The sequence below is a fragment of the Helicoverpa zea genome, chromosome 19, assembly GCF_022581195.2.
Source record: "Helicoverpa zea isolate HzStark_Cry1AcR chromosome 19, ilHelZeax1.1, whole genome shotgun sequence".
Classification (NCBI taxonomy): domain Eukaryota; kingdom Metazoa; phylum Arthropoda; class Insecta; order Lepidoptera; family Noctuidae; genus Helicoverpa; species Helicoverpa zea.
The window spans coordinates 8,241,133-8,269,046 of record NC_061470.1 but is presented as its reverse complement, the minus strand read 5'-3'; the positions used below and the strand labels follow the sequence as shown (position 1 = coordinate 8,269,046).

The 27,914-nt window shown below is 36.6% G+C and overlaps 2 protein-coding genes across 2 annotated transcripts; both read left to right on the top strand.

The window, feature by feature from the left end:
• The first annotated feature begins 1,948 nt into the window (after positions 1-1,948).
• LOC124639727 (elongation of very long chain fatty acids protein AAEL008004-like) lies at positions 1,949-20,639 on the top strand. Its single transcript, XM_047177187.1, has 7 exons — positions 1,949-2,050; positions 4,290-4,364; positions 5,734-5,924; positions 18,315-18,455; positions 18,991-19,096; positions 19,949-20,082; positions 20,391-20,639. Exons 2-7 carry the CDS (start codon positions 4,304-4,306, stop codon positions 20,571-20,573), a joined length of 816 nt encoding a protein of 271 aa, XP_047033143.1. The 5' UTR covers positions 1,949-2,050; positions 4,290-4,303; the 3' UTR covers positions 20,574-20,639.
• A 1,002-nt stretch (positions 20,640-21,641) lies between these two features.
• Positions 21,642-27,853, top strand: LOC124639365 (splicing factor ESS-2 homolog). The gene is made up of 8 exons (XM_047176697.1): positions 21,642-21,922; positions 22,346-22,499; positions 22,931-23,077; positions 23,400-23,593; positions 23,986-24,159; positions 24,616-24,806; positions 25,248-25,376; positions 27,533-27,853. Exons 1-8 carry the CDS (start codon positions 21,767-21,769, stop codon positions 27,834-27,836), a joined length of 1,449 nt encoding a protein of 482 aa, XP_047032653.1. The 5' UTR covers positions 21,642-21,766; the 3' UTR covers positions 27,837-27,853.
• Positions 27,854-27,914: the final 61 nt, after the last annotated feature.

Sequence of the window (27,914 nt, the reverse complement as noted above, 5' to 3'; positions counted from 1 at the left end):
TTAGTTATTTCCCATCTACTGTAATTCCAATCGATTATTTACGTATTGTATGTCCTCCTCCTGAACTATGGCACAAATGCAAATCAACACCTTGTATATGTTAAGGACTTTTAGTGATCCAAATCTCAAAAAAGCTTTTTCGGGCTTGCTTCACTTTATAGTTGTTTTTATTTTTGAATTTTTTTTTGTCTACAAACGACGCTACCTTTTTGCTAGGCAAAAAGGTAGCGTCGTTTTTAAGTCCTTTTATTAATAAGAAAGTAACTTCTAGTTTCTATTTATGGTACTACTTTAAGTCCCAAAATTTTAATTCATAGGCGCCAACACCAACAAAGAGCTATCTACGTTTGGGCTACATTTTAAGTCATTTTTGTTTTGAGTTCTAAAATATAACAAAAAATTTCGCGCTCGCTTCGCTCGCGCAATCACAACCTGTGTTCCCGTGTTTTTGCATTCACCAACCAGCAATAACTTATGTACGATTGGGCTACATTTTAGGTAATTTTTGCTTTGACTTGTTAACTATAAAAAAAAATTCGCGCTCGCTTCACTCGCGCAATCGGTAACTACATATTATGTCTCTGTTTTTCATATGGGTTTGAATTGTAGTTGGGGGCGCCGTGGAAATCTCGCCCAGGGCGCTAGTAGAGTTAAAGCCGGCACTGTCTGTCTCGACTTCATAACTTAAACCTGGCGAACAGTTTGAGCCTTCAATGATTTGGACACATTTTTTTAAGTCCTTTACCTACCAAAAAAGTGACTTTCGTTGGTGAAAATAAACATAAGTACGTAGGTAGGCGGGACGGCACTTTTCAGTTTTTGCCCCGCCTAAAAAAAATTGAAGATCCGGGGCTGATATATACCCTTGTTTTTGCATTTGTCAACAAACAAAAAGTTAAGTACGCCGATAAAAATTTCATGCTCGCTTCGCTCGCGTATTCAGAAACTAAGTATATGCCCTTGTTTTTGCATTTGTCAACAAACAAAAAGTTAAGTACGTTTGGGCTAAATTTTACGTAATATTTGGTTTAAGTCCGATAAAAATTTCGCGCTCGCTTCGCTCGCGTATTCAAAAACTATATGCCCTTACTTTTGGCTTTTATCCTGTGTGAGATTGTTTATTTTCTGTACCTGAAAATATAAACCTCTCAAATTAAGAGATTAACAAGTTTGAGATTAACGGCTCAAGATACAAAAAATCGGAGATTGACTGCTGCCCCACCCTGAGCCCAAAGCTGGCTACGCCCATGGTCAAAGGTGTTCGTACAATCTCTTGGAAGAAGGCACCATAGACCACATCCACAGTGCGGCAGATTATACAGAAGACCGAGAAGTATAATCAGCACCTGTGTCTAGCATTTGTGGACTATGTGAAGGCCTTTGACTCGGTTGAAATCTGGTCTGAAATCTGGTGTTTCACTCGCTGCCACGCGCCGCGCTCGCCGCGCCCGGCACTTGTCTGAACCTGCTTTTTGCGCCTCGTCCCGCGGAGCCGTGCGGTAAATTAATAGTAGGCATTGGATTAACGATTAACGGACTTCTGCATAATTAACGGAAGTTAACATGTCCGTTAACATTTTTTAAAGTTAACTTAAAAGTTAATCCGCTAATCAAAATGTTAACTTCGTTAATTAACGATTAACGGATTAACGAGTTAATGCCCAGCTATGGCTTTTTGTACTGGCGACCAATTTCAAAGGAAATTAATTAATTATACGAACCTAAAACTTCAGGCAATTCAAGCGGCAATGCCTTAAATTGTTACAAAGAAAGAACAAATAAGAATTCATACATCGCATTTAACCAAAACGGGAGCATTGTTTGTACTAAATGCGAGTGGATGAACTTATTAAAGGTGCCAAAGAAAGTGAGTTTAATTGAAATAATTCAGTTTATTTAATTCATTCATGCCGATCGTTCGGCGTCGCGAGAACTCGGATTAAAATCATTCTAGCCCGACTCTTGTCTTGGGTTACACGTTCGAGTTAAAGTCATCATAGTTACTGTGATATTTTGATAAGAAAATAAATAATACTGGATCTATTACCATGTAAGTAAGCGAGCTCGTGTGTGCTATTTAATAGTTTGTTTCAAAAACAATTTCTTACGGCATGTTAACTTCAGTGGTGTAAGTTGTAACGAATGATTGTTCTAACTAGTTTGTGTTAGTTTCGGTGTTTTATTGCGTTGCGTTAAATTATAGTTTACAAGTGTGTTAGTTATTGGTAGAGTACATTGTCTAATATTTTCAGTTATTTTTACGTTTCGAAGGCGGTCGTACTTACGACTTGTGAGTGTCGATGTTCACCATCGACAACGTCTACATCACTGTTCTAATCGATTTATCCTTAGGTAAATATTTTGGTATAAATACTTTAACTAGACTTGGTTGGGGCAGATTAACACCGATTTTACTGGGAACATTAATTATACCCGGCATTGCAGAAATTAGCTATGCTAGATAAGTAAAAACTCTGGATACCTATTTTCGAAATTTTAAACTTAGATTCTGTAGTCAAACTTACTCTAACTAATTTTATACCTAATCAGGTACCCTATTCTCAATGGTTTCCCTCCAATCTTACCCGTCTGGTTACGAGTCGCAATAAATAGAACTATTTTAATGAATGATAAACCGTTAGCTTATGTAAATAAATCTATGACACATACATAAGCAGGTACCTTCGATTTTACATAGAACACGCGTAAGCTAATGAGTTACATAAAATAAAAGTCAAACCAGGAACATGTAATACGAACTGTGAAAGAAATACTATATTGGGTTACAGAGCTCACCAACATAATTAATCTTATAGTTAGATAGATATGTACTTGAGATCATCATCATCATCATCATCAGAATTTTTGTCGTCCCATTGCTGGGCACAGACCTTCTCTCTCTCAGAGAACGATTGAAGCGTTAATCACCACACTTGGTGAGGTTTCCTTATGTATCTTTTAATCAGTCAATGGCGTCCTGTATGAATTTTTGTAGTATATAAAGCTTGCTATATGGGCTTGCATGAATTTCAGGTCCATAGTCTCTAAACTTCTCTTCACCATTAGAACTCGATCTTATTTCTATCTCTTAGAATTTTAATCAAAAGACGTGCGCAACGTGCTAGTTTTTCCTTTGAATCCTTCATTAATTAACAAAATACGATTTCCGAGTCATTTGGTGGTAGTTTATTATACGATGAACTCATACGTTTTAAGTAGGTACTCTAGGTTGGAAAAGAATATGCAAAAAACAATGCCTTAAATAGTCAAATGTATGTGTAGACTACACATACATTTGACTTTAGTACTAGGTAACCAAAAATAATTATTTAACACACATTATAATGTAAATAGGTTTCCGTATTTCGAATCCGAATCACAACAACAAAATAAGAAATAAAAGTTTTCCATGACAACGTATCTAGTTACAAATATATTATAAATAATTATTATACCTTAATTCTTTGTTTAAAGTCTGGTATAGAAACTGAACATAAACAAGTTGAAGCTAAAAGTATATTTTAGTTAAATGCGCCAGAGATAACAATTCAAGATTTTCACACGCATTTAGCATTACATTATGTGCAACTAACTTAAGTAATAACAACTAATAGTATGATATAATGTTAGTCCCAAATGTAAATTAATTAATTAAATATTTACATTTTTTTTTTCTCAAAAATATTGTGGCCTTTATTTTATTTTTAACTCGTGGTGCAAGAGCGTTGACTAGTCGTATGATTTGTGAATGTATAATAAGTAGTTCACAAGTACTTACTCCTCAGGGAACATTAACCCTTCGCTTAATTTATTGTTTACATGAATATTTAAATTGTGACATTTCCATACACCTGAAGAAAATGTATAAATTATTTGTAATTTACAAGTTGCTGCGTCATATACAATGCGTAAACGCAACTGCATAGAGGTGTGAGGGTGCAACATTAGAGTAGTTCGTGCTCTTGCGACAGCCTGCTAGCGCGAGCGACGAAAACAAACGAAAACGTTTGTTTCGGAGCTACAGACTAGTTGTAATAACTAGTCTTAGCTATATTGTGGAGACATCTCATTTTGTTTATGTAGGTATTTATCTGTGAACTCTAGACTTGAGAGATTTAACTTTATATACAAAGTTCGTGCGGCCTAAAAAAAAAAAACAATATTTCAATGTATGTGCAAAGAATTGACGTTATTTATCTATTATTGATCACCGATCTGAAATACAGATCAAAACATATCTAAGATCTTTTATTAGTGATGGGTTTTCATGTGTTTTCCCTTGTTTTCAGAGGCATAAGCCACCATGCGCGCCCTCATACGGAATATCACGAGTTACTATCGCTGGCTGAACAATGACCTCGCTGGTAAGCGCATCCTTATTATTTTTCAATATTTTAAGCTGTTGTTTATTGTTTGTTTAAATTAACCTTTAGTTAAGTGGCTACTTAAATGGAGTATGTGTCTGTTAAAATTCTCTAACGCCGTCTTTGGGTAAAAATCGAAAATGCAATAGGTAGGTATGTACTTGCAAAAAAAATGCGTTTCTAGGAAATAAAAACGTTGCAAAGCACATCTTATATTTTCCTCCTGAAAAGTTAAGTTTTTACACTTATTTAGAGGCGTCGTAATAATGTTTTTTAGGTCAAATGCCTGACCTCTTCGTGATTCCGGAATCTAGGTTTATTTTCCCACAAAAAGGATTACCTACCATTCAATGCGAACACATAGTTAAATAAGACTTATTTTATATCGTTTCTTATTATGTAGATAATTGATAAGTAAGTTCAGCGATACTCGGGTACTTATGCATGCGTTTTACTAGATCTGCAAAATTATTACGCACTTCATCAATTCAGCTTAGAAATAAAAATCATTTATTTGCAAAGTAAATATGTTAACATTTGTTTAATAAATATTTGTTTGCAAAAAACATTATATGTTTATAAATAAGATTGCTTAACACTTTGTACTATTAAAAATATTGTTGCTAGGTATTGCTATTTTTTTGTAAACGGAATTGAATTACAATAATTGAATTACTAAGTTTCGAGAATTTCGTTAACTAATATTATGAATGCGAAATAGTATTACCTATATGGTCGTTTTTTTAATGAAAGCTACGAAGTGAATACCTAGACATTTACATAGGTTAATAATGTTAATATATATTTATGCACAGCTACATATTTGATACAATGTGTGGCCGCGAACTTTTTTAATTGGACTGTGACACTGTAAAGTTCAGTGATTCCGTGCTATTCATATGTATGTGCATGCGCCGGGTAAAGCATTTCTCCGCCAGGTCAGCAGAGGTCTTGTAATGTGAATATTGAATACTTCATATAAGTAAATAGACAATACCTGTGCACATAGTCTGTATGTTTAAACGTGGAATCTATATGTACTTATAGTTAGAAAGTAGCAAATGTCTGTTAAATGTTTCTGTGTTTTGCCGATTTTAAGGTTTTAACGAATCTATTAGTAACATACTTACCGCTATTGCAACATTTGATTGTAATGAAAACCGAACAATGTTCAAACGTGTGTCAGTTGTCAAATCGCTGATTTGACCAATGATGATATGATTTGGTTAAGTTATATGGTGCAATTGAGTCTGTCTGTCTATTCAAAGCAATTAAATGGTTAATTTAAGAAAAACTGACGTTAATGTCGGTGAGCCTTTTGCCTACAACATTGTATTCCATTTTTTTTACTTTTTTCCTTTATTTCCAGATCCCCGGACGAACAGTTTCCCCCTAGTCTCGAGCCCAGTCCCCATAATCCTGATATTGTACCTATACCACAAGTTCGTGCGGTCATGGGGCCCCGCCTTCATGGCCAAGCGTGAACCGTTCCAGCTGAAGAACGTTATTATCATTTACAATATAGTGCAAATCGGATTGTCGGCGTATCTCACAATACAAGTAAGTGTGCATTATATTAACTTATTTTTTGTATAGTTTTGATAGAGTAGCCCAACTTGACGAAAGTGTGGTTATGCGTTTGGTCAGAGATATAGATACAGTCCCGTCAAATATAACGAAAATCGAGGAGTTATTTTCACAATTAAGTTATTTAAGGTACCTAACTCAGACGAGATGAATATGCACAGGGTGTACTATAACTTAATGAAAAACAAAGGTACTTGCAATCGATATTTGACAAGATATTTCAGGTATTAAGTAAATAGGTCTAAGACACTTAAGCAATAGATCTTAGATAGAGATTACCATTAAAAAGATGAATTTATGTTTCTGAAGTAAGAAAAATCAAAGCCCTATCAAATGAGGAATACTCCCTTTCGGACTACTATTCCCAATAGCCCATAGTGCCCATTGATTAAAACCTTTATAGTAATACCTATACCTACATACATCGAGACAGTTAGCTAGTTAGTTCTACAGTCAATACCGTGCCGGACCAGTTGCGTTGAAATGCCGCTTTCGTAACGCAAGTAATTGCAATCGTGAAAAGCGTAGGAAATGACAATTAAGTTATTGAGCCAAGGCAAAGGATACGCAGGGCTGCCTCGTGAAGTGCAGAGAAATCGACCCCGGTTCTTGATATTGACTCATATTTCGTGAATCAATAGGTATTCTAAATTATTATAATTAGACATGTTATTTGCATGTGCAAGATTTAATAATAATGAACGAATTAAGAGTTAGTAACATCAAGTGGCATGCATAATGGATTGGCAATAAACTGTTTATCTGTAGGTACTTCTATGCTAATATATAATGGGGAAAGATTTTTTGTTTGTTTGTTCGTAATGTCTCCAAAACCAGTGAACCGATTTGAAACATTATTCGGTCCAACTTCACTGTTGGAAGCTATACTATCCCTGAGTAATATATAGACTGTTTTGTCCTAGGTAAGGGTAAAAGTTCCTCCAGGACGAGAGAAAAGCCGTGGGAAACAGCTTGTACAATATAACGCACGTGTAATGTTTTATTTATCAAAAAGCGGTTAGTTGTTGTTATGTCCGCTGCGGTCACTGTTTATCGCTATCATGCATGTCGGCCATAATATGAATTGTTATTACATCGTCATAAGTAATATTACCTAAGCAATGTTAATAAAATAGCTGTTTCCCGTGGTTTTGCCCACGTCCCAATGAAAGTATTTATCACAACCGCTTTCTTCAACCGTAATCGTAATTCCTAAATACATAATATCCTTAAAATCGAACTCTAAAACGTTTATTTTAAGGCTAATAAATCACCACTTTTCGAACGTCAAAAACAAAAGACAGCACCCGAAACGCCCACCCTTTATCAATTCCTATGTTCTTATGAACAGTACTTAGGAATTGACGAGAAAAAATATAGGTAGGTAAGTGAGCGAATTCGACAGAACTATCTCAATGTATACCTACGCAAAAGGATCAAGGGGACCGCAAGTAAAAGACATAAACGAGCGAAACAAAGGGCGCGAAATTTTCGTAATCTTCCTCGTAGCAAAATTGTAGTGGGGTCAAATACGATTATATAAAAAATATGCAAACATCCGAATTGAGAACCTGCTACTTTTTGAGGAAAAAAAAAAACAAAATACCTACACTTGTTTATCTAGACAATATATTTTTTAGGAAATAAGGCTAAGAGCCATGGTCAAGGATCACGACTCCTTTCGCAAGCCGTTCGTCCTGTAAACAATATGTCGACATTATGAGTGTAGGTTTCTTCGTTCTTTTTAATGATTTAATTGTTAGGGATCTCGTAAGGGTTGTGAATTTGAGACTTGAGTTAAGAGAAATACTGTCGATGAATGTATATTGATGTGTACATTGACAGCCCTACAAAACAATACTTATTTCCCTTCGACTCAAGGACGCGGAATACTCTTTCGTCGTTACTTTTGCGTTAAACCGGTACTCAGTGAAAACCGCAAATATTTATGTAAATGTTTACTTTGTTAGCTCAAAGTTACGAAATACAAATACTCAATAACTTGCCGTAGAGAATTGATGAAGTTATTGCGTGGAAAGAAACAACAGTTTATTTCATTTACATAAATTTCGGTCTTGAAATAATTTATGGTATCAGTAAGTAAATACCTTCAAATCTTAACTGGATAATAATGTAAAAATGTAGGAAATTCATAAGCTTTCTCTCTTTCCTGCTATGTATCATAATGTATCCCACATGGTAGTGGGGTCGGCTTTCCTAATTTTTCCATATAGTTTTGGGTGTCCATTTCGACCGCGCGGCCACCTCATAATTTTTGATGAAACTTTGCCAGGAATTAGTAGTAATTTGTTACTTTTCACTCCTCTTTTCCTGAATTTGTTACAAAAAAAACCAAGACGCTATGACAAAGAACAGTTGGCCGCTAGAACCGCCACTTGCCGCAGTCATCGCCCGTGATTACTCAGAAACTATACAATGCAGATAGACGAATGATACATCAAAATAAAGGTCTTAATTTGTTAAATTTGTTACAAAAATAAAAAAGGTCAAAACGTAGATAAACAAAAAGTTATGCAATGTTAAGTTTTCAGGTTATGAGTAGGTAAGTATATCACCGTAGGTACCAAATTAATAGAGGCTAATGTGTATAGAAAATTAGTCTTTAATTTGTTACAGCGAAAAAAGACAAAAAAATACTAGAAAGTAGGTTCAATAATATGTTAGAGTCGTTTTTAGTTGGCCGCGCGGACGGCAATATGCCTAAAATACAATTTCGTTTTTCTCGTTATTAAAAGTAGGTTTAAGCTTAATTAGAGTACTAATCGATGGGTAACGTAACCTAGTTTGAATAAATATAGCGAATTTAACTGCAGCATTCATGTTTTAGGAGATATTTACAAAAACACAGTGGTATGAAACTGTATGAGAGTAGGGTGTCCATGCATTTTCACATATTCGAAATTTTCGTTATTCACGTCTTATTTTTTTAGGGAGAGTGCATACTAGTAGAGTACCATGATTACATTAGTACAAAGGCATGTTGTTAATTTTGTATTCTGAACAAATATGCGGTTCGTTTTGCGGTCATATTGATGTCCATTGTTCTTAATTCTTTAAAGTACCCGTTTACTGATAAAAAAATAGTTTCATTGACTTTCCGCAGGTGTTTTATGATGGGAACGATTCCAGAAAAATAATCTCTTTTGTTTTCAATCTATTGTTAAAAATATTTGTCGCAAGCGGTTTAAAAAACGATATTTTTTTGTTGCAAATAAATTCCTGTGCTGAATTTTGAAGTGTATAGGTACTCGTACGTATTTAATTCCCATGATTTTCATACTACTAAGTTACTGAGACAATTATCATTATAAATCCAGTAGTGTCCAAAAGTGCTTAGTTATTAGTTGTGCCCACTGTATGTTGGAACTCACCACCAAAAAGTGTATTGCAGAGGGATCCAAATCGACTGCGGTAAGTTTATTTTTTTTCAATTTTATGATGACTTGTATAAAGTAATAAACTGTGTCCTTATAATAATTAAGTATATATAAAATGACATGAAATTCATGAAGTCTCTGCCACATTTTAAATATGTTTGGGTACGAAATGCTACGATACTTGTGCGCAAGCAAGATGGAACCTCTGCATTTGCGATACGTTCTAATGTTGATCTGGGTAAAATTGTTAGTGGCAAGAAAACCCCTACTGATACTGATGCTAAGGAACTTTAGATATTTTAATGGTTGCTGGACATATCGCCTTTGCCTGTTGTTTTCAACTTTTTCAGATGTACTAATCCGCGCCTACATATTAAGATTATTATACTTTTGTTTATTTGATTTTTTGTTATCGTACTGTGAAATTGTTTACCTTATGTCATCAGTAAGCGACTGTGTAGTAGTTAAAAACTTATACCCGTATGTACAAAAGATAAATCAGTACATTTTCTATTTTATAGTTCGGTCCTGTTTTCATTTTAATAGTTTGCTGGATTGTTCCTTTATAATTATATTAAGATGTGCACCATCACAGTGTCTAAAATTGTTATAGGTTATACAGATTTATTGTTTTTTATTATATAATGGCTTTAAATAATATCGTGATATATTACCAGAATTGTAGAGGAATACGCACAAAGTTACATACTCTTTATATGAATATATTATCATGCTCTTATGACGTCATTGTGTTGACGGAAACCTGGCTTATTCCTAGCATTGAGGACAGTGAGTTTATTGACAACCGTTACATCGTCTTCAGACTTGATCGCGACCGCTTAGCGACTAAAAAACGCGAGGGGGGAGGCGTTCTAGTGGCCGTCCTTCGTGAGCTGCGACCCACCAAAATAATGACACACTTTGTCCACTCTGAAGTGGAACAGATTGCGATACAGTTGCCTTCAGCACGACAAAACTCACACCACATTATTAGTGCCACATACATACCGCCACGAACACAAGAAGACACATATTTACAGTACTTCGACATGCTACAAGATCTGGCTAATGACACCACCTGTGACTCATATTTCTTTCTTGGAGATTTTAACATCCCGGATATGGACTGGTCAGACCAAGATGGTTATGCTATTGCTCAAGCTTCAAGTTCGATTGGGCGCGGCTTATTAAATTTTATGGGACTGGTTAGTGGTACTCAATACAACGCCACTAAAAACAAATTAGGTCGAATACTGGATTTGCTCATTTCTAACGTAGATTGCCAGACAATATCCTGTAATACTCTACTAGACCCCGACAGCCACCATCCTCCTTTCTGTACATTGACTAGTCTGGGAATGCTATTTGCTCCCATGAAATATCACTCCGTCCAAAGATACAATTTCCATAAAGCAAATATTGATGAAATAAAGCTTGAGCTAGATAAAATCAACTGGGTTAAAACACTTTCCCACCTATCCTCTGAGGAAGCTGTCAATACCTTTTATGAAACAGTATACGGCATTGTAAAACTGCACGTTCCGTTAACTCGCTTTAAAAACGCTAACTATCCGGTATGGTTCTCTCCATCTTTGATACGTATTTTAAAGAAAAAAGAACGTGCATGGGTCAGATGGAAGATCTATAGTAATCTCTCAGACTATTTAACCTTCTCCAACTATCGCAATTTGTTCCACAATCATTGTGCTAGATGCTACCGGAAGTATATGGAATCTGTTGAAAACAACATTCCCAAAAATGTTAAGTACTTCTGGTCTTTTATATCAGCTAGAAAGTGCAAGGCCAAACTACCCTCCAACATGTGCTTTAGAACTATTACCTCCGACGACCCCACTAATATCTGCAACTTATTCTCAACCTACTTCTGTTCCGTCTACGAACCCTCCTCTTTTAATCCAAATACTTGGCAGCCACCTACTGCGTGCTTGGATCATGTATCAAGCATATCAGACATTCACCTGACTGAAGATGCCATAAGTGTGTCTTTAAAGTCGCTAGATCCTTCCAAAGGAGCTGGGCCCGATGGATTGCCACCTAGTTTCTTCATTAAACTATATGAAAGCCTCTGCACACCCCTGTACATAATATTTAATAAATGTCTACGAGAAGGTGTTTTTCCCGCTGTCTGGAAAAAAGCCTTTATTACTCCAGTCTACAAAAGTGGCGATAAAAGTAATGTGGAGAACTACCGCCCTATCTCAATACTTTCTACCTTGTCTAAGGTTTTCGAGAGACTGGTGCACGGATCATTATATCCTCATATTCATCAACATATTATCCTTGAGCAACATGGATTTGTTAAACGTCGTTCCACCACAACAAACCTCATGGTTTTCACTAATGATTTATTTGAACACATGGATCAACGAATTCAAGTAGACGCCGTGTACACAGACTTTCAGAAGGCTTTCGATAAGGTGGATCATAAAATACTAATGGATAAAATAGCCTTCAACGGTATACGCGGTAACTTACTGCGCTGGTTTATGTCTTATATTTTTAACAGAACCCAGAAAGTCGTCGTTAATGGTTATGAATCTGAGGTTGTAACTGTTACGTCTGGAGTTCCACAAGGATCCATTTTGGGTCCTCTTCTCTTTAACTTATTTATAAATGACATTAAACAATGTTTCGTCAACTCTCGTTTTCTAATGTACGCAGATGACATTAAAATCTATTCTCCTTGTAAAACTATAGAAGATTGCTTACTACTTCAAGATAACCTAAACAGGTTGCACACTTATTGTCAGGCCCGCCGCTAGCTGTTTGTTCGCCCGCGTGCAAAACTGATTATGCCGCCCTACGACTACATACGTTTTGACAAAAAATATATAAGGGGGGGGAGGGTAGATCCAGGGGGTCCGGACCCTCCCCGCCCATTCATATCCATCTTACTTGTCCAACAGAAAAAAATATGTACATGCACCGCTCTGATTGCAGAAACCCCACCTACTTTTGGATAAATAACTATTGCAATACATAACATACATTACACATAACTTTTTATTTACTTGAAATGTTCAGAGTAACCTAAGCAGTCCTGGGTTAGCCCATAAGCAAACTAAGCAATTGCTTAGGGCATCAATGCAGTGCAATCATTACCCAAGTGGCCCCTATGTATTGAAAGATTGTGATTAACTTAAACTAACGCACTTAAATATCTATAACAATGTTTAAAGTCAGTAAAATATGTTACTTGGTGGGTTTCCCATTGAAAACTTCCAAGGCACATTTCATATGTAAGGAAGCGCGAGCGGAGCGAGCGCGAAAATTTTTTAGTCTAAGGACACAAAACAAATAAAAACCACTGTTAATTAACAAAGCTAAGTCAAAAAGTAAGATATGCACAGAAGTGAAGTGCAAAAGCCGCGAGCGAAGCGAGCGCGATTTTTTCCTTAGTTTTCATGAAGTAAACATATTATCATAAAAAGCCATAACGGACGTGCGCGAAAAATGTTGTTCGGAATTGAATGCCTCAACAATTAAACAAAGATAAAATGCGATATCTGACATGGAGCTGCGAGCGCAGCGAGCGCGAATTTTTTTGGGGATGCAAAGGGTAAAACAGTCAAAATTGATAGGAGACGACCAAAGCTAGGGCGGCTTTTTCTGAAATTTTATTGGTTTAATTTTGCCGCCCCCTAAATAGCATTTGCCCCACGCTACGCCACTGGTTGATCTTAAATCGATTTTAAGAATCTTTAATTTTGAAAATGTCCTTTCAACAGATGTACCTAATTGAAACCGGCAGTGTAAGTAATATTCTTAGCGCTATTGCTGTGTTCGGAAATATTGAAATCAAATCATTGGTAAAAATATATTGTATTTTTTAAATATTACGTGATAACTCGCTAGATTTGCCGCCCCCTAGGACGTGCCGCCCGCGTGCTGTGCACGCGCTGCACGCCCGCTTACGGCGGGCCTGCTTATTGTACTATTAATAAACTCTTTCTTAGTCTCCCAAAATGTCATGCTATTTCCTTCACTAAGAACAAAAATAAAATCAACCACATTTATTCCATTAACGACGTACCCCTAAAGACTGTGCGATCTGTACGTGATTTGGGTGTAATACTTGATTCCTGTCTACACTTTGACGCTCACCATGATGCAATAATAAACAAAGCATTTCAAATGTTCGGTTTTGTCATGAGATCCTCTCGTGACTTTGTGCGTCCCTCTACGTTCTTACTGCTTTACAAAACATTAATTAGATCTCAGTTAGAATACGCTTCTCCCATCTGGAATCCTTTGTACGAAAAGTATATTTCTGGTTTAGAAATGGTGCAGAAAAAGTTTCTGCGTTCTATGAACTATAGGTGTTATCACTCAAAAATTCCATACACACAATTATTAAAAATATAATATTTTGAGCCTACAGCACAGGCGAATGTTTTTGTCTGTTATGATGCTACATGGTTTGTGTAACAATAGATTCGACTGTACTGATTTAACCAATAAATTATGTTATACGGTACCCAGAACTGTCATCCGGCGCAGAGTGCGCGCCTTTCATCTGTTTTATCTTGAGTCCTGCAAAACGAATGCTGGAGTGCGTGTGCCTCTTCGCCGTCTTGCGGACATATATAACTCGCATTTCACACAACTTGACATATTTAATCTAGCTCATAATCAGTTTAAAATTAAAGCTGTTAAACTTTTGTCTGAAATTGTAATTATAGGCTAATCAACCGCAAATCTACTAAGTACTTTTATATACTTCATTTCTACTGTTTAATTTTGTCAGTGTAATCAGTTTTCATACTTTCTTTTTCTTTTCTTTTGTTAACTTGTGGATAATGGTATGGGTTGCATGATTGTTAACTTAGTTTTAATATAATTTATCCGATAAGTTTTATTATGTAACTGTTTTTTATCCCTAAATAAATAAATAAATAAATTTTAATGTGATTTCATTTCACTTCAAAAGTGGTCATCTCTTAAAAATATTCTTAGCTTAATAACTTACATTAGCTTTTAATTTAGCTGCAAAATATAATTGCACACTTCTTTCATAGAAGTGCTGACCGTTAGTGACCGAAATCTTTTTAAAATAAGTCGCTGCATCTTTGTCTGTCAAATAACGACGACTTTTCTTCGTTATAAAATTATTAATTAAGAAAAGTTCTTGCCCTTAATATGTACCTACTTATATAGCAATAATTTGTAGTACCTCAGTATGTATATTTTGTTTGTGATGCAGGCAACGGATGTTTAACCTTTGTATTATATTATCAATTGCTTTTATTGCAGCAAAAATGGGTAAAGCTGGACGAAAATCTATTGTTGAGAAATCAAAACAGAGATAAGTTTTTATGAAATATGCCGACAAACTACTGGATGTTAAACTGAATGACCCTTTATTTGATAAAATTGCAAGTGATTTGGATAATCTTATGACACCAGCAGCTCTTTACATGTCACTGAAAAGAAATTTCAGGGAGTTTCTAAACACTGAATGCAAGCAGCGAACTGTATGTCCGTCCTCGTCATCCTCATCATCATCCTCAAGCAATAGCCCGAGAACTGCATCCAAAATATCACATTCTCATGTCGAGTCTAATCAGCATCATAGTGAAAACGATACAAAAAACTTCAAGTTCGAATTAGATATTTATGACTGGAAAAAAATGCAACCATTAAATGTCTTGTATAAAAGAAATGACTTGAGAACATGCACTCCATTTAAAAAATATAAAATACTGCCTAAGTACAAATGGGTGGATATTTTAAGAGAAAAGATTTGGCTCATTACTAGATTACCTTGTACATGGAATTTCAAAAGTTACAAAGTGGAGTCTGAGCATCATATTTTCTATCTATTTGTGACTTTGATTTTTATAAAGTATGCACTCTCCCTAAAAAAATAAGACGTGAATAACGAACATTTCGAATATGTGAAAATGCATGGACACCCTACTCTCATACAGTTTCATACCACTGTGTTTTTGTAAATATCTCCTAAAACATGAATGCTGCAGTTAAATTCGCTATATTTATTCAAACTAGGTTACGTTACCCATCGATTAGTACTCTAATTAAGCTTAAACCTACTTTTAATAACGAGAAAAACGAAATTGTATTTTAGGCATATTGCCGTCCGCGCGGCCAACTAAAAACGACTCTAACATATTATTGAACCTACTTTCTAGTATTTTTTTGTCTTTTTTCGCTGTAACAAATTAAAGACTAATTTTCTATACACATTAGCCTCTATTAATTTGGTAGCTACGGTGATATACTTACCTACTCATAACCTGAAAACTTAACATTGCATAACTTTTTGTTTATCTACGTTTTGACCTTTTTTATTTTTGTAACAAATTTAACAAATTAAGACCTTTCTTTTGATGTATCATTCGTCTATCTGCATTGTATAGTTTCTGAGTAATCACGGGCGATGACTACGGCAAGTGGCGGTTCTAGCGGCCAACTGTTCTTTGTCATAGCGTCTTGGTTTTTTTTGTAACAAATTCAGGAAAAGAGGAGTGAAAAGTAACAAATTACTACTAATTCCTGGCAAAGTTTCATCAAAAATTATGAGGTGGCCGCGCGGTCGAAATGGACACAGTTTTGGGGCGGACTCAGTAGGTGAATCTAGAGGACACTGCATGCAATCATATTTTATGTCCAAAACAACAAATTCGTTGTACATATTACAACAGGTATATGTGTATAGATAAATATTTTTTCAGCATAGGTAATTCGACATACGTTATCACAACTCACCACGAACTAACCATAGCTGACAGAAACCGCAAAAAAATAAAATTGATAACAATTGTTATAGTGCAGTCATTGAAGCGAAAAATACGGTCTAACCTCCGAATTTTTTTACTGTGAACCGATTTGCATGAAATTTTAGAATTAGGTTCATCTTACCCTTAACTTCAAAAGTGAATATGATTTGAACTCCGCCACCCCCCCTGGGGGTGGTTGCCACCCCTTCTTTGGGGTGAATATTATTTTTGCAAAATAACCTCGGATATCGATAGAAGACCTAATTTTAAGCAAAAGTTGTCTTTAAAGTTTTAAAAAAAATCCAATACTTTTCAAGTTATTGGCAATTGAAAATTCGCAATTTTTTCACGTTTTTCATCGGTTTTTTGCAAATATATCCAAAAATATACGTTTTATCGAAAATGTATAAAGAACAAAATTGTAGCAGGTAAAACAACGAACGATTTGCTTTTTTTATAAAGTGTTCTAAGTGCAATATTAAGCTAGATATTAAAGATCAAAGCCGTTTTTTATTTTGTCTGAAATTTAATCGACGTAGTTTATGCCATCTATTATTTTAGTAAGTTGATCAATTTACGAGTTTTATTATTTTCCGGTGACATATATACACATTACAATAGTTGTGACTCTTTATTATACTGCCTACTTTCACATTGCTCCAAATATTGACACTCCGAAGTTTTCAGTTACTAAGTAGAAAAAAATATGACAAGTTTTTGGACCATAACTCCTTCAATTTTCATGCTATCACAATTTATAAAAAACCACTGTAAAAGTAATTAAGAGAGCTACAACATCCATCATTGCAATATATAGTAAAGAACTTTTTTCTAAAACGGTGAAGGGTTAAAGGGCTTAAGAGAGGCTGTGATTGCGCTGCCACGCGCTCTTTAAACAATCATATCTCCGTCAATTTTTGTTCGACAGAAAAAACAAACAAACCAAATTTTTGTCAGAATAATACCTAATTTTTTTTTTCAGTACACTTTTTACGTATCTGTCGTAATTTTTGAGATATTATGAAAAACAAGTGGGTTTTTCTTTAATTTGAAATTTTGTTCTTTTCGTTAATCGTGACTTTTTTGAAAAATATCTGTCCTGAAGCAGCCAAACTGGTACTATCTATCAAACTCTTCATAATAAAGTTAATCCTAGGCGGAATACGATTAATTTTAATTTTGGTGGAAATGGCACTTATGAAACCAATTGATTTAAAAGAAAAAATATAAGATGCTCCCTTTATTTGCAATACAGCTCACTTATTTTACGTGGAAAAGACTTTTAATAGTGCTCATCTTAAAGCTTATTTCAAGCACTACAAAACCCATTTGTATTAGAATGTATAAAATGCATCTACTCGCCGCTACATGGCATTGACCACAACGATTAAATTTCAGACAAAATAAAAAACGGCTTTGATCTTTAATATCTAGCTTAATATTGCACTTAGGACATTTTATAAAAAAAAACAAATTGTTCGTTGTTTTACCTGCTACAATTTTGTTCTTTATACATTTTCGATAAAACGTATATTTTTGGAGATATTTGCAAAAAACCGATGAAAAACGTGAAAAAATTGCGAATTTTCAATTGCCAATAACTTGAAAAGTATTGGATTTTTTTTAAAACTTTAAAGACAATTTTTGCTTAAAATTAGGTCTTCTATCGATATCCGAGGTTATTTTGCAAAAATAATATTCACCCCAAAGAAGGGGTGGCAACCACCCCCAGGGGGGGTGGCGGAGTTCAAATCATATTCACTTTTGAAGTTAAGGGTAAGATGAACCTAATTCCAAAATTTCATGCAAATCGGTTCACAGTAAAAAAAATCGTAGCAATAATGCTTCAATGACTGCACTATTACTTACCTAACACTAATGCAATAGAAGACCTTATCATATTCTTGCATCCCGTGGGAACTACTGCTTTTACCCGGATAAATGCCTATGTTACTCGGGGATAATGTAGCTTCCCAGCAGTTACAATATGGTTTCTGTAGTTTCGGAGCCTTGACCAACAAAAAATGTTTCCTCTTTATTATAGATAGTATAGAAAACGTAGGTCTGTTCTGTTATCAGTGCATTTTTATAACATAAAAGATGTTTTGCCTTTAAAATGCCGGTGTTTTGCAGGAGTTATCATGAAAATGAGAGGCCCTTATAACAGAAACATATAATATTAATCATATATGTTTTGGTTCCAGTGTCTGTCCAGGCTGTACCTGTCAGGCTACTACAGCCTGTGGTGCCAGAAGATTGTGTATGAGGACACGCCGCTAGAGCGCGTCGTCGTCAATCACGTGTGGCTCTATTACATGATCAAAGTTATCGATCTATTGGATACGGTATGTAAACAATTTTCGTACAACAAAATTAATGGTGTTCTACCAATTTCTCGCATGGCAGCTGTTCTCTCAAAGGAGATAAGTAAGCTTCACCGTACATATTGTAGTGCACAAGCATTGGCGTGGACACAGGTGCACTCTGTTTTCTCTCACTCTCATAGTCCGAGGCAACCAGAGAGAGATTAGGCAAGACCGAGACTCCGGAGACCGAGAGACCGAGACTCCGGGCTGCGTTGTGAAAGTTTCTTAAAACCTACAAAGCAATTTGGGCCCGACCCAGCCCAGGAATCAAACCCGAGACACCGTGCACAGCGGCCGCGCTATTCGACTACTAGACCAACGGGCTCACTACAAGAATGTACCAGTTGTAGAATTGCTTAAACATAAGTTTTTCAACACCATGCACTTTTCTGGCTTTGGGCAAAGATTTCATCAGGTAAAAAAATAGTAGTAAAACCTTTCGCTTCATATGCCTTTAATCTGATTGAGGTTGAGCTGAAAATGTAAACTAATGTGTTAAATTTAATTTCCACAGGTATTCTTCGTATTACGGAAGAAGTTCAACCAAGTATCGTTCCTACACGTTTACCATCACTTAGGAATGTGTATACTTGGGTATATTGGCACCAAATATGTACCTGGTAAGTTGGACACCTTTTACATAGAAGATATTAAATACATTTTCAGCATCATTTTATCAGCTGATTGCCGTCCACTGCTATTCATAATCGTTCATAATCGTCCCCCAAAGAATGCCAACCGTCCTGGCAGCCCAAATAAAAATACTTAGTAGATAAATGTTTGATGCGATTATTCATTTATTTATAAGTACTAATAGTTTACAACTTGACGACGATAACAAGGCTTCTTTAGAAAGTAACATGGTTCTGATGGGCCGTAACTTTATCGTAATAGGTAGATTCCAGAGTTTAAGAAACTACTATTTATTATAAAGTATATTTTATTTGGGTTATTTTAGCTATACAATAGTAAATAAAATTAAATAGGTAGTTATTCATAGCAGCGTAGATTGTCATCTTGCGCAAGAGTTGTGGCAATGGCATCGCGTGCTCGAAATGGGTCGAGTGGCATAACGCGCCTGCGACGAGGGAAACCATTCGGCCGGATAGAGAATTGCTAATATCCTTTGAACATTTTAGTTGATCCTTGTTTCCATGTATGTGTGGATTGAATCATACAACACTTTAGATATCCGTATAACATAAACTTTGCTCATTTTCTTACACCATAATGTGAGCACATGAATAAGAAACCTAATTGTTAGCTGTTTACCTCAGTTTCTCTCGTGTCTCGGTGAAACTTCTCCGTACCTAGCCAAAATATAAACCTAGTTGATGTTACTCAGGGATAGTCTAGCTTCCTAGGAGTGAATGAATGTTTAAAGGGGTTCTATAGTTTTGGAGCCTTTGTAAGATCTTTGATAAGTTGATTCAGCGTCGGGAAATTAACTCATTTTTTTGTTTCTTTCGCAGGAGGTCACGGCATAATGCTGGGCTTCATAAACTCGATCGTGCACGCCGTCATGTACTCGTACTACCTGGTCTCCATCGAGCGCCCGCAGTGGGTGCGCCAGTGGTGGAAGAAGTACATCACGCAGCTGCAAATTGTAAGTATAGCTGTGTTAACGTAGGGCACATGTTAGTTCGGAAAGGAATCGTCACCTTATCTACTTAGCCATTAAATATACACTAATCGGAAAATTAACGTTTCTGTCTCTCTTCAGGACAGTAAGCATACCTAGATCGAACCTGGCAATACAGTTATGTGTGCCTTTACGCACTTTGTTTCCAAAATATTTGTCTTCCATATTCTTGGGTTCAGCCAATGCCTCGCTTTTTAAGTCTCTTAGAAATATATTTTAAAAGTCAATAAAGATAAGTTAGTAGTAATTTTAACACTGTTTTATTTTTTCAGTTGCAGTTTGTCCTCCTAATCCTACACTTCGGCCACGTGCTGTTCGAGCCTTCGTGCGAATACCCCAAATGGGTATCCTTCATGTTCCTACCACACAACATATTTATTTTATTTTTATTCTCAGACTTCTATATCAAAGAATATATTCTTAAGAAAAATAAAAATAAAGTTAAAGCTAAGTAGGTAGATTATTAAGCATATAATTAGATAGGTAGTGAATATATTATTAATTATAATTATAATAAGTGACAATGAAGTTTTATTCAAATTATTACAACGAAACAATCCTCTTCCTATTGATGTGAGAACATGTGCACGCTCTGGGGCCCGATTCTCCTAATTTTACTTAAGCAACATACGATTCACGTTCGACTCGATTCGACTGAGATCCAATCCCGAATCGATTACGATTGAAGCGTTTGTGGCATTCCGCTATTTTTTCTTTGAAATAAACGTTTTTATCCTTTTCTGTCATTCAGTAATGAATCATTTTGTCTGCAAATGATTTACGATTGCAAAATGATTGTACAGCAAACTACCAGACCAAAATCACCAAAATAGCCGACCAATCGCACACCAATCAAATGTCAATCGAATACGATTGGTCTTTTATTAGTAGCAGAATGCCCGATATGGTTAAAACTGCTACTGCGATCATATTGCGATTCGATTTCTATTCGATTTTGACATTATTAACTTAGGAGAATCGGGCCCCTGTTTATGTTTCCGAAGGTTTGTGGTTTTAGCGCCCCGTCGATTTGCTCACGGCCCTACCGGTGGTACGTATTTTGCAACTTGACTAACATTCTGCTAATTTTAATTCGTTCGTAGGCCTCTCCTGATCTTGTGATACTGTACTTCCACTACCACATCAACTAAGTAGGTAACTCAATGGGCACACTGAACAGTTTAATAGACCACGAAAGAACAAGTCACAAAATTACCGAAACAATTTAAGATAATTTTTCTTTGAGCTTGTCTTTACCCGTTCCGCACCCAAGGGCAAGGGGTACACAAAGGGGTATAACGAGATACTATTAATAAGACTTCGCTGTCCATCTTTCCGTCTGTATTTCCGTTGCCTCTATAACAAAAAATACATAGTGCAAGAGGTATGAAAACCTTCGCACGAGAGTCCGACTCGTACTTGACCGGATTTTACTCCGAAGTTTTGGTATCAATTGACAATGACATATCAACTGACATTGACAAACATGATTGACATCTGACACTCGTGCTCGTGGTATTTTTTGTAATGTTTTGTTGTCAATTTCGCAATGTGATGTCGAATTATTTATTTTCGTGATTATTTCATTATTTTCTTCTCTTGAGTGTAAAAAGATTCAATATTTATATTAGACTACTTACTCGCCGTCATGTCGGGAGATAATAAAACCCCTAGACCCGGAGCAGCGGCGTTAGAAAATATGAAGTTATTGAAACACGAGAGTGCTATATTTAAGGTTCCAAAAGTCCCTAAAAAGAAGGAAAAGAAGAAAGCTCAAGTTTTAGATGAAGACGTTTATGTCGAGGTTAGTATTTTATGACTTTAAAGCTTATACAAACTGAGAAATCACTGCTTGTAGAGATTAAACATGGTACACTAATAAGACAACGTTTATAACGATAACTTTTGACAATATGTACTGCTTACCCAGAAAAATATGATTTCACAATACGCAATATTAAATGCATATTACATACAGTACCTGCTTTACACAAACAATGAACTCAGAACTTCAAAAGGACAACTTAAGTAAATATAGACTTATTAGCATAGTGCCAATGTTCATCAACATTGTTTTTTCATAATGAGCACAGATAAGTAGACGAGTAGAGATTTGGTTCAGCATCAAATGTTGGTTACCATTGTATATTTATATTCCAATTAGGCATTTAGTAAGTTGAAATACACTGATATTTTAATAACAAAACCAAATTACATTGTTTTTCAGGGCATAGCTAAAATTATACAAAGGGACTTTTTCCCTGACTTAGAGAAACTAAAAGCACAGAATGAATTTCTGGAGGCTACAGAGAACAAAGACTATGCGCGTCTGAGAGAACTGACTAGAAAGTACAATGGCCAGAGACCACCCACAGAACCTTGTAAGTTATTTATCACTATTTAGGTGGTTTAAATTATATATTTAATACACTATACTATATTTACTTAATTATCAAATTATTGTGTAATGTGTACTATAATAAAAATATGACATATTGTTTGTGACAAAAGTTATTTACATGATTGATGAACTAAAGAAGCTACAAATTGAACAATATTTATTACTAGCTGACCCGGCAAACTTCGTACCGCCTAATTATTGGCATATTTAGTAAGTCACAAACACACAACACAATACTTTTTAATTTTTTTTCTTTATTTGTTCACCGTTTAAACCTACCCTGGACTACGACGAACATTTTAAAACCAAAATCAGCTCAATCGGCCCAGCGGTTCACAACTACTTATCAATTACCATTATCTCTTCTATTTAATTCTTTACATTATAAAGACAATATTGTTCTATTTCCAGATAACTCCCCGGCCACATTTGACACACCTCACATGGACCGGCCGTTCTCCCCGGCAGCACCTACAATAAGAAGCGACAGATCAGACACAGAATCAGAGTGCAGTTCCAGAGACAAAACTAAAGACATCACAGACAATCATTCTTTAGGTAAGATCCTCTTTACTCACTCAAATTTTTGGTAAAGTGTTTTAACACTTGACCCACATTGATGTTTGTCTTTATTAATTAACATTTTTCATGTTGTAAAAAACTCAGAATTCAAGATCAGCAGACTATCTAACAGGCAATTTTGTGTAGGTTTGGGTCATAGAGAGATAGACACATGTGTTTGATGTAATCACTAATACAATACATAGATGAGATTGTTACCTTTTTCTACCGGCTGAACTTAAAAGCTATCCTATTGCATAATCACCATATTACTCTAATTCTCATCTACAGTCTGTAAAGTCCACTTCCCATACAACAGATTCATACCTATCCACGCACACGAGCGAAGACAACGCGAGTTACGACCGCGTCATCGCCCTGGAGAATAAGAAGCGTGCAGCTAAACTGGCAACACAGCTTCAGGCGGAAGTGACGTCAGCGGCCATCGCGGACGCAGCACTCGCCTTACCTTCTATAGAGCAACAGGCAGACCAGACTGAGAGACCACATGAGGTAAATATGTATGCAATTTACATAAATGGAAGTTGGTTACTGGTGGAGGAACTATGGTATTGCTGAATATTATGTAGATACTGGATAAGCAATCTGCTGATTTCATTTTGTAGTTAATACATAGAAAGAGGAAAGTACATAAGGGAGTACATAGCCTATATCCTTCCTTATGAACCCCTCATGAGGAAGGATATAGAGGTATAACATAAAACAGTGTTTTGAGGAGTACACAAAGAAGTACATTAATGACAGGACAGGAGAATATAAGGTTCTTATAAGGAGAGTATATAAGGGTGTGTATTTGATGTATGTTGATTTTTCAATTAAAGTCATTCATAGTTATTTTTTCTGCCAGATGAAATAGGCTTTAAAAAAATATCATTGTATTCCAGTTAGACACATGGCGCTACAAAGCGAAGAACTACATAATGTACGTGCCTGACGGGGCGGAGTCCCAGCGGCCTCCGCCGAAGCCCGAGCTCATACACCAGAACACCCGGCTCAAGGTGGAGCCCTTTGACCACGTTAAGAACAAGGAGGCTATCAGCGCTATTGCTAGGAGTCAGGTAGGCATGAAGAAAAAATTGCTTAACTTGTATGATGAGTATTTTTACCCTTCCGATAAAACTAGACTAAAAGCAATAATAAATATAGTTCTCGCCAAACTTTTTCCTGCGCAATTTTTTATTTTAGCAGGAGACGGGATTGGAAAAGAGTATAACCACAAGTGTGCACGACGCACGTAATTGTACTCGGAATTTAGTTGTCAGCGACATCGAGTTTTATGAGAACCAGTATTAAGATTTTTTGCTCCACTTAAATAAAGTGTTTCAAAATTTTATATTATGTTCCTAGGCTACCAATAGTTCTCAAATATATGAACTTAGAACGCGGCTTCAAAAGACTTAGTTAAAAACTTTGTCGTGAGTCCATTTAAGATGGTATATCTTTACTCAACATCCACCACTTTAAATCCAAGCTCAACCACCAATAATTTAAAATCCCTAATACTTCCCCACCAGGACGCAAGCGTAACAGGCAAGATAGGAGTAGACGGTGTAAGCATAAGCGCGGAGCCGGGCGGCGGCTACGCCTTCGTGGGCACGCCGTCGCCGCGGCCCGGCGAGGGGCCCGACGCCTCGCCGCTCATGACGTGGGGGGAGATTGAGGGGACACCATTCCGGCTAGATGGGGGGGACACGCCTTTGCCTGCGTAAGTAACAATGAACTTTTAATGCAGATTTTTTTGTCTTACCCTAACTAACGACTCGATGATACCACAGAAGAAAAAATATTAATGACTATTTACTGCATTGTCTTCTTTGAGTTTTATCATCTCTCTGCTTTATTTAATACATGGCCATCACCATCCCAAGCCTTTTCCCAACTATGATGGGGTCGGCGTCTAATCTGGTGCAACTGAGTACCAGTATTTGACAAGAAGCGACTGCCTATCTGACCTCCTCAACCCAGTTACCCGGGCAATCCAATACCCCTTGGTAAGACTGGTTGGCAGCCTTACTGGCTTCTGGCTACCGGTAACATCTGCTAAAGATGGTCAATGACAGCCAGGACTTACAGCTTAAAGCCCCCCGAAACACCGATTCAAGACATTGCCACCAAGTTATAAAAACTTTTCGTTTGTTGTTCTCAGTGTCGGCGCAGGGGCTGCATACCGTATGTTGGAGGGGGGCTCGCGCGAGCGCATCGCGCTGCAGCTCGCCGAGCAGGCCGCGCGCCGCCGCCGCCCCACCACGCCCAGGCAACTGCCGCCCACGCCTAGGTAACCACCTTATTCTCGAACCTGGATTAGATATAGTCTACTAGCCGTTTTACCCGCGTCTCGTGGGAACTACTGCCCGTACCAGGATAAAATATAGCAAATGTCAAGCCTATGGTTACTTGGTAAGAGTGTAGCTTTCGAACAGTGGAAGAACTTTTCAAATTGGTAGGTAGTTTTTCAGTTTATTCATTAAACAAACAAAAATGCATACTTTTCCTCTGTAACATACACATATTTCTGTACATGTATTGTTTGCACCTACCAACGCTTTCTCTCCGCCACCCAAAGGTAGACTGGTAGAGAACGCCTAAGGCGTTAAGTCCGCCATTGTACCATTTGTGCAAGAAGTATTTTAAATAAATAAATAACATACACGTCATTTTGGATTGGGAATATTGTAGTTTCCCTCATTCTCCTAATCGAATCAATAGTGATGGTGCCTTTACGGCCTCAACGTAGGATCTGATAAAAATTGGCGCAGAGCAATCCAACTTAGTTACTATTTTGAATTCGTGATTAGACTGGAAACTGAAATGATGAAAAATATGCTGCCAAACGAAAGTTATGTAAACGCTTTGTTTTCAACAACCTACAACGATCACAAGTTATCATTAAAAAAAAATCGGTAAAAAAAACTTTTAAGTTAAACGGTTTTACTTTATGTGCACTGAAACTAGAAAATAAAAAAAAACTGTTAAGTCCTTACCTATAAACCTACGTAGGTGGTCCCGGTCATATTAGACTAAAATAAAAACGTGGGGCCCTCTGAAATCCTACCTATGGCAAAGCATATCTTTATACTTTGGTAGTCAGCAGCTGTGAGGGAGTGCCAGTCTCTTACTGACTAAAAACCGTTGTGTTTCGTCGTAGGCCTTTTATGTACCAGGACCACGGTAACTCTTTCGAGCTAATTTTTTTTTTGACGTTCGAAAAGTGCTGTTTTGCAGCCAAGTTTGAATAAATGACTTTTGATTTTGATTTTGAACAATCCCGCAGGCCTGGGCCCCGCTGGGGTTGCTGACAGTATTCTACTTGTGTAGCCCTTTCATTTGATACCCATATTGAAGGGGTTGTGGAAAAAATATGTAATCCGCCATTTTTTACCGGCGGCTATTTTGGATTTACAATGTTATTGATATTACTATATTGTATTGTCATCGGAATTGAAGGTGTGTACCAAATTTCAGATCAATCTGACAACAGGAAGGTACTTAAATTTGAATTACTAAATTTGACCCAAGAATAATAAATAAATAAATAAATAAAAAAACAAACGGGGTGAGCTAAATAAAACCGTTTAAAATAGGAACGATTCGTCATTAGAAGCATTTGTAGATAATAGACACACCGTGTGGCTTTAGACGATAATTAGTAGAGATAACTTAAAAACATCGGATCAATTGATTAAAAAACATACAGGGGCCCGATTCTCCTAAGTTAATATTGTCAAAATCGAATAGAAATTGAATCGCAATATGATCGCAATAGCAGTTTTAACCATATCGGGCATTCTGCTACTAATATAAGACCAATCGTATTCCAACGACATTCGATTGGTTTACGATTGGTCTGCCATTTTGGTGAATTTGGTCTATACGGTAGTTTTATTAATCATTCATCATATTTATTAATCATTTGCAGACAAAATGATTCATTATTGAATGACAGAAAAGGATAAAAACGTTTATTTCAAAGAAAAAATAGCGGAATGCCACATACGCTTCAATCGTAATCGAGTCGGGATTGGATCGCAGTCGAATCGAGTCGAACGTGAATCGTATGTCGCTTAAGTAAAATTAGGAGAATCGGGCCCCTGATAAAAATTATAAAAAATTGCATCATCATCGTCGTCACACTGAACTATTTGTTTAATTACAGTCAACAAACAAGTTGTAAGATAGGTTAAGGAAGTGTCAAGCCCTAAGCCGTAAGTGTTTCATATTGACTAACCGTAAACTTCATAGGGTAGATGTAGGCAGTATTTGTAACTAGGTATATAGCATAGTTCACGGCGAACTTAATGGCGGCTCGCAACTAACTTCAGAGCACACATTTCCGATGACAGCTGTCAATTACGATGCTTCAATCTGCCATTAAGTTTGGCACGAACTAAACCCAGCTTTAAAAATCGAATAAACTACTTTTTCTTTTTAAAGTTTCAGATCGAACACCGAACGACTGGCCAGCATGTCACCGGCAGCACGGAAATTGGCGGCAAAACACTTACTGTCACCTCGTTTGAGGTTAACTCCCAATGACATGGGCATACTGTCCCATGCTTCGCCGAAGCGTACCCCCACCCCGCAGCGCCGCCTCGTCGCCCCCGCGCGGCCCTCCCCGCGCCCCTCCCGCGCCGGCAGCGTCAACAACACCGGCGTCACTGAGGACCTTACTGACAATCTACTACAGATCAATGTCGCTAAGAGAACAAGGCTAAAAGCTCAGGATTTCTTTAAATAAATTAGTATTTAGGTGAATAGTTGTTTTATTTGATGATATTTGATGTCAGCATTGTAGCTATCCTATAGATTATAGACA

What these genes read in the sequence shown, in the direction of transcription:
- LOC124639727 (XM_047177187.1), top strand. Translation starts at nt 4,304, where the DNA reads ATGCGCGCCCTCATACGGAATATCACGAGTTACTATCGCTGGCTGAAC. An exon ending in TTATCGATCTATTGGATACG is followed by an intron (nt 18,456 to 18,990) that starts GTATGTAAACAA and finishes TAATTTCCACAG; the next exon opens with GTATTCTTCGTATTACGGAA. An exon ending in ACATCACGCAGCTGCAAATT is followed by an intron (nt 20,083 to 20,390) that starts GTAAGTATAGCT and finishes TTATTTTTTCAG; the next exon opens with TTGCAGTTTGTCCTCCTAAT.
- LOC124639365 (XM_047176697.1), top strand. Translation starts at nt 21,767, where the DNA reads ATGTCGGGAGATAATAAAACCCCTAGACCCGGAGCAGCGGCGTTAGAA. An exon ending in ATGAAGACGTTTATGTCGAG is followed by an intron (nt 21,923 to 22,345) that starts GTTAGTATTTTA and finishes ATTGTTTTTCAG; the next exon opens with GGCATAGCTAAAATTATACA. An exon ending in CACAGACAATCATTCTTTAG is followed by an intron (nt 23,078 to 23,399) that starts GTAAGATCCTCT and finishes CCCATACAACAG; the next exon opens with ATTCATACCTATCCACGCAC.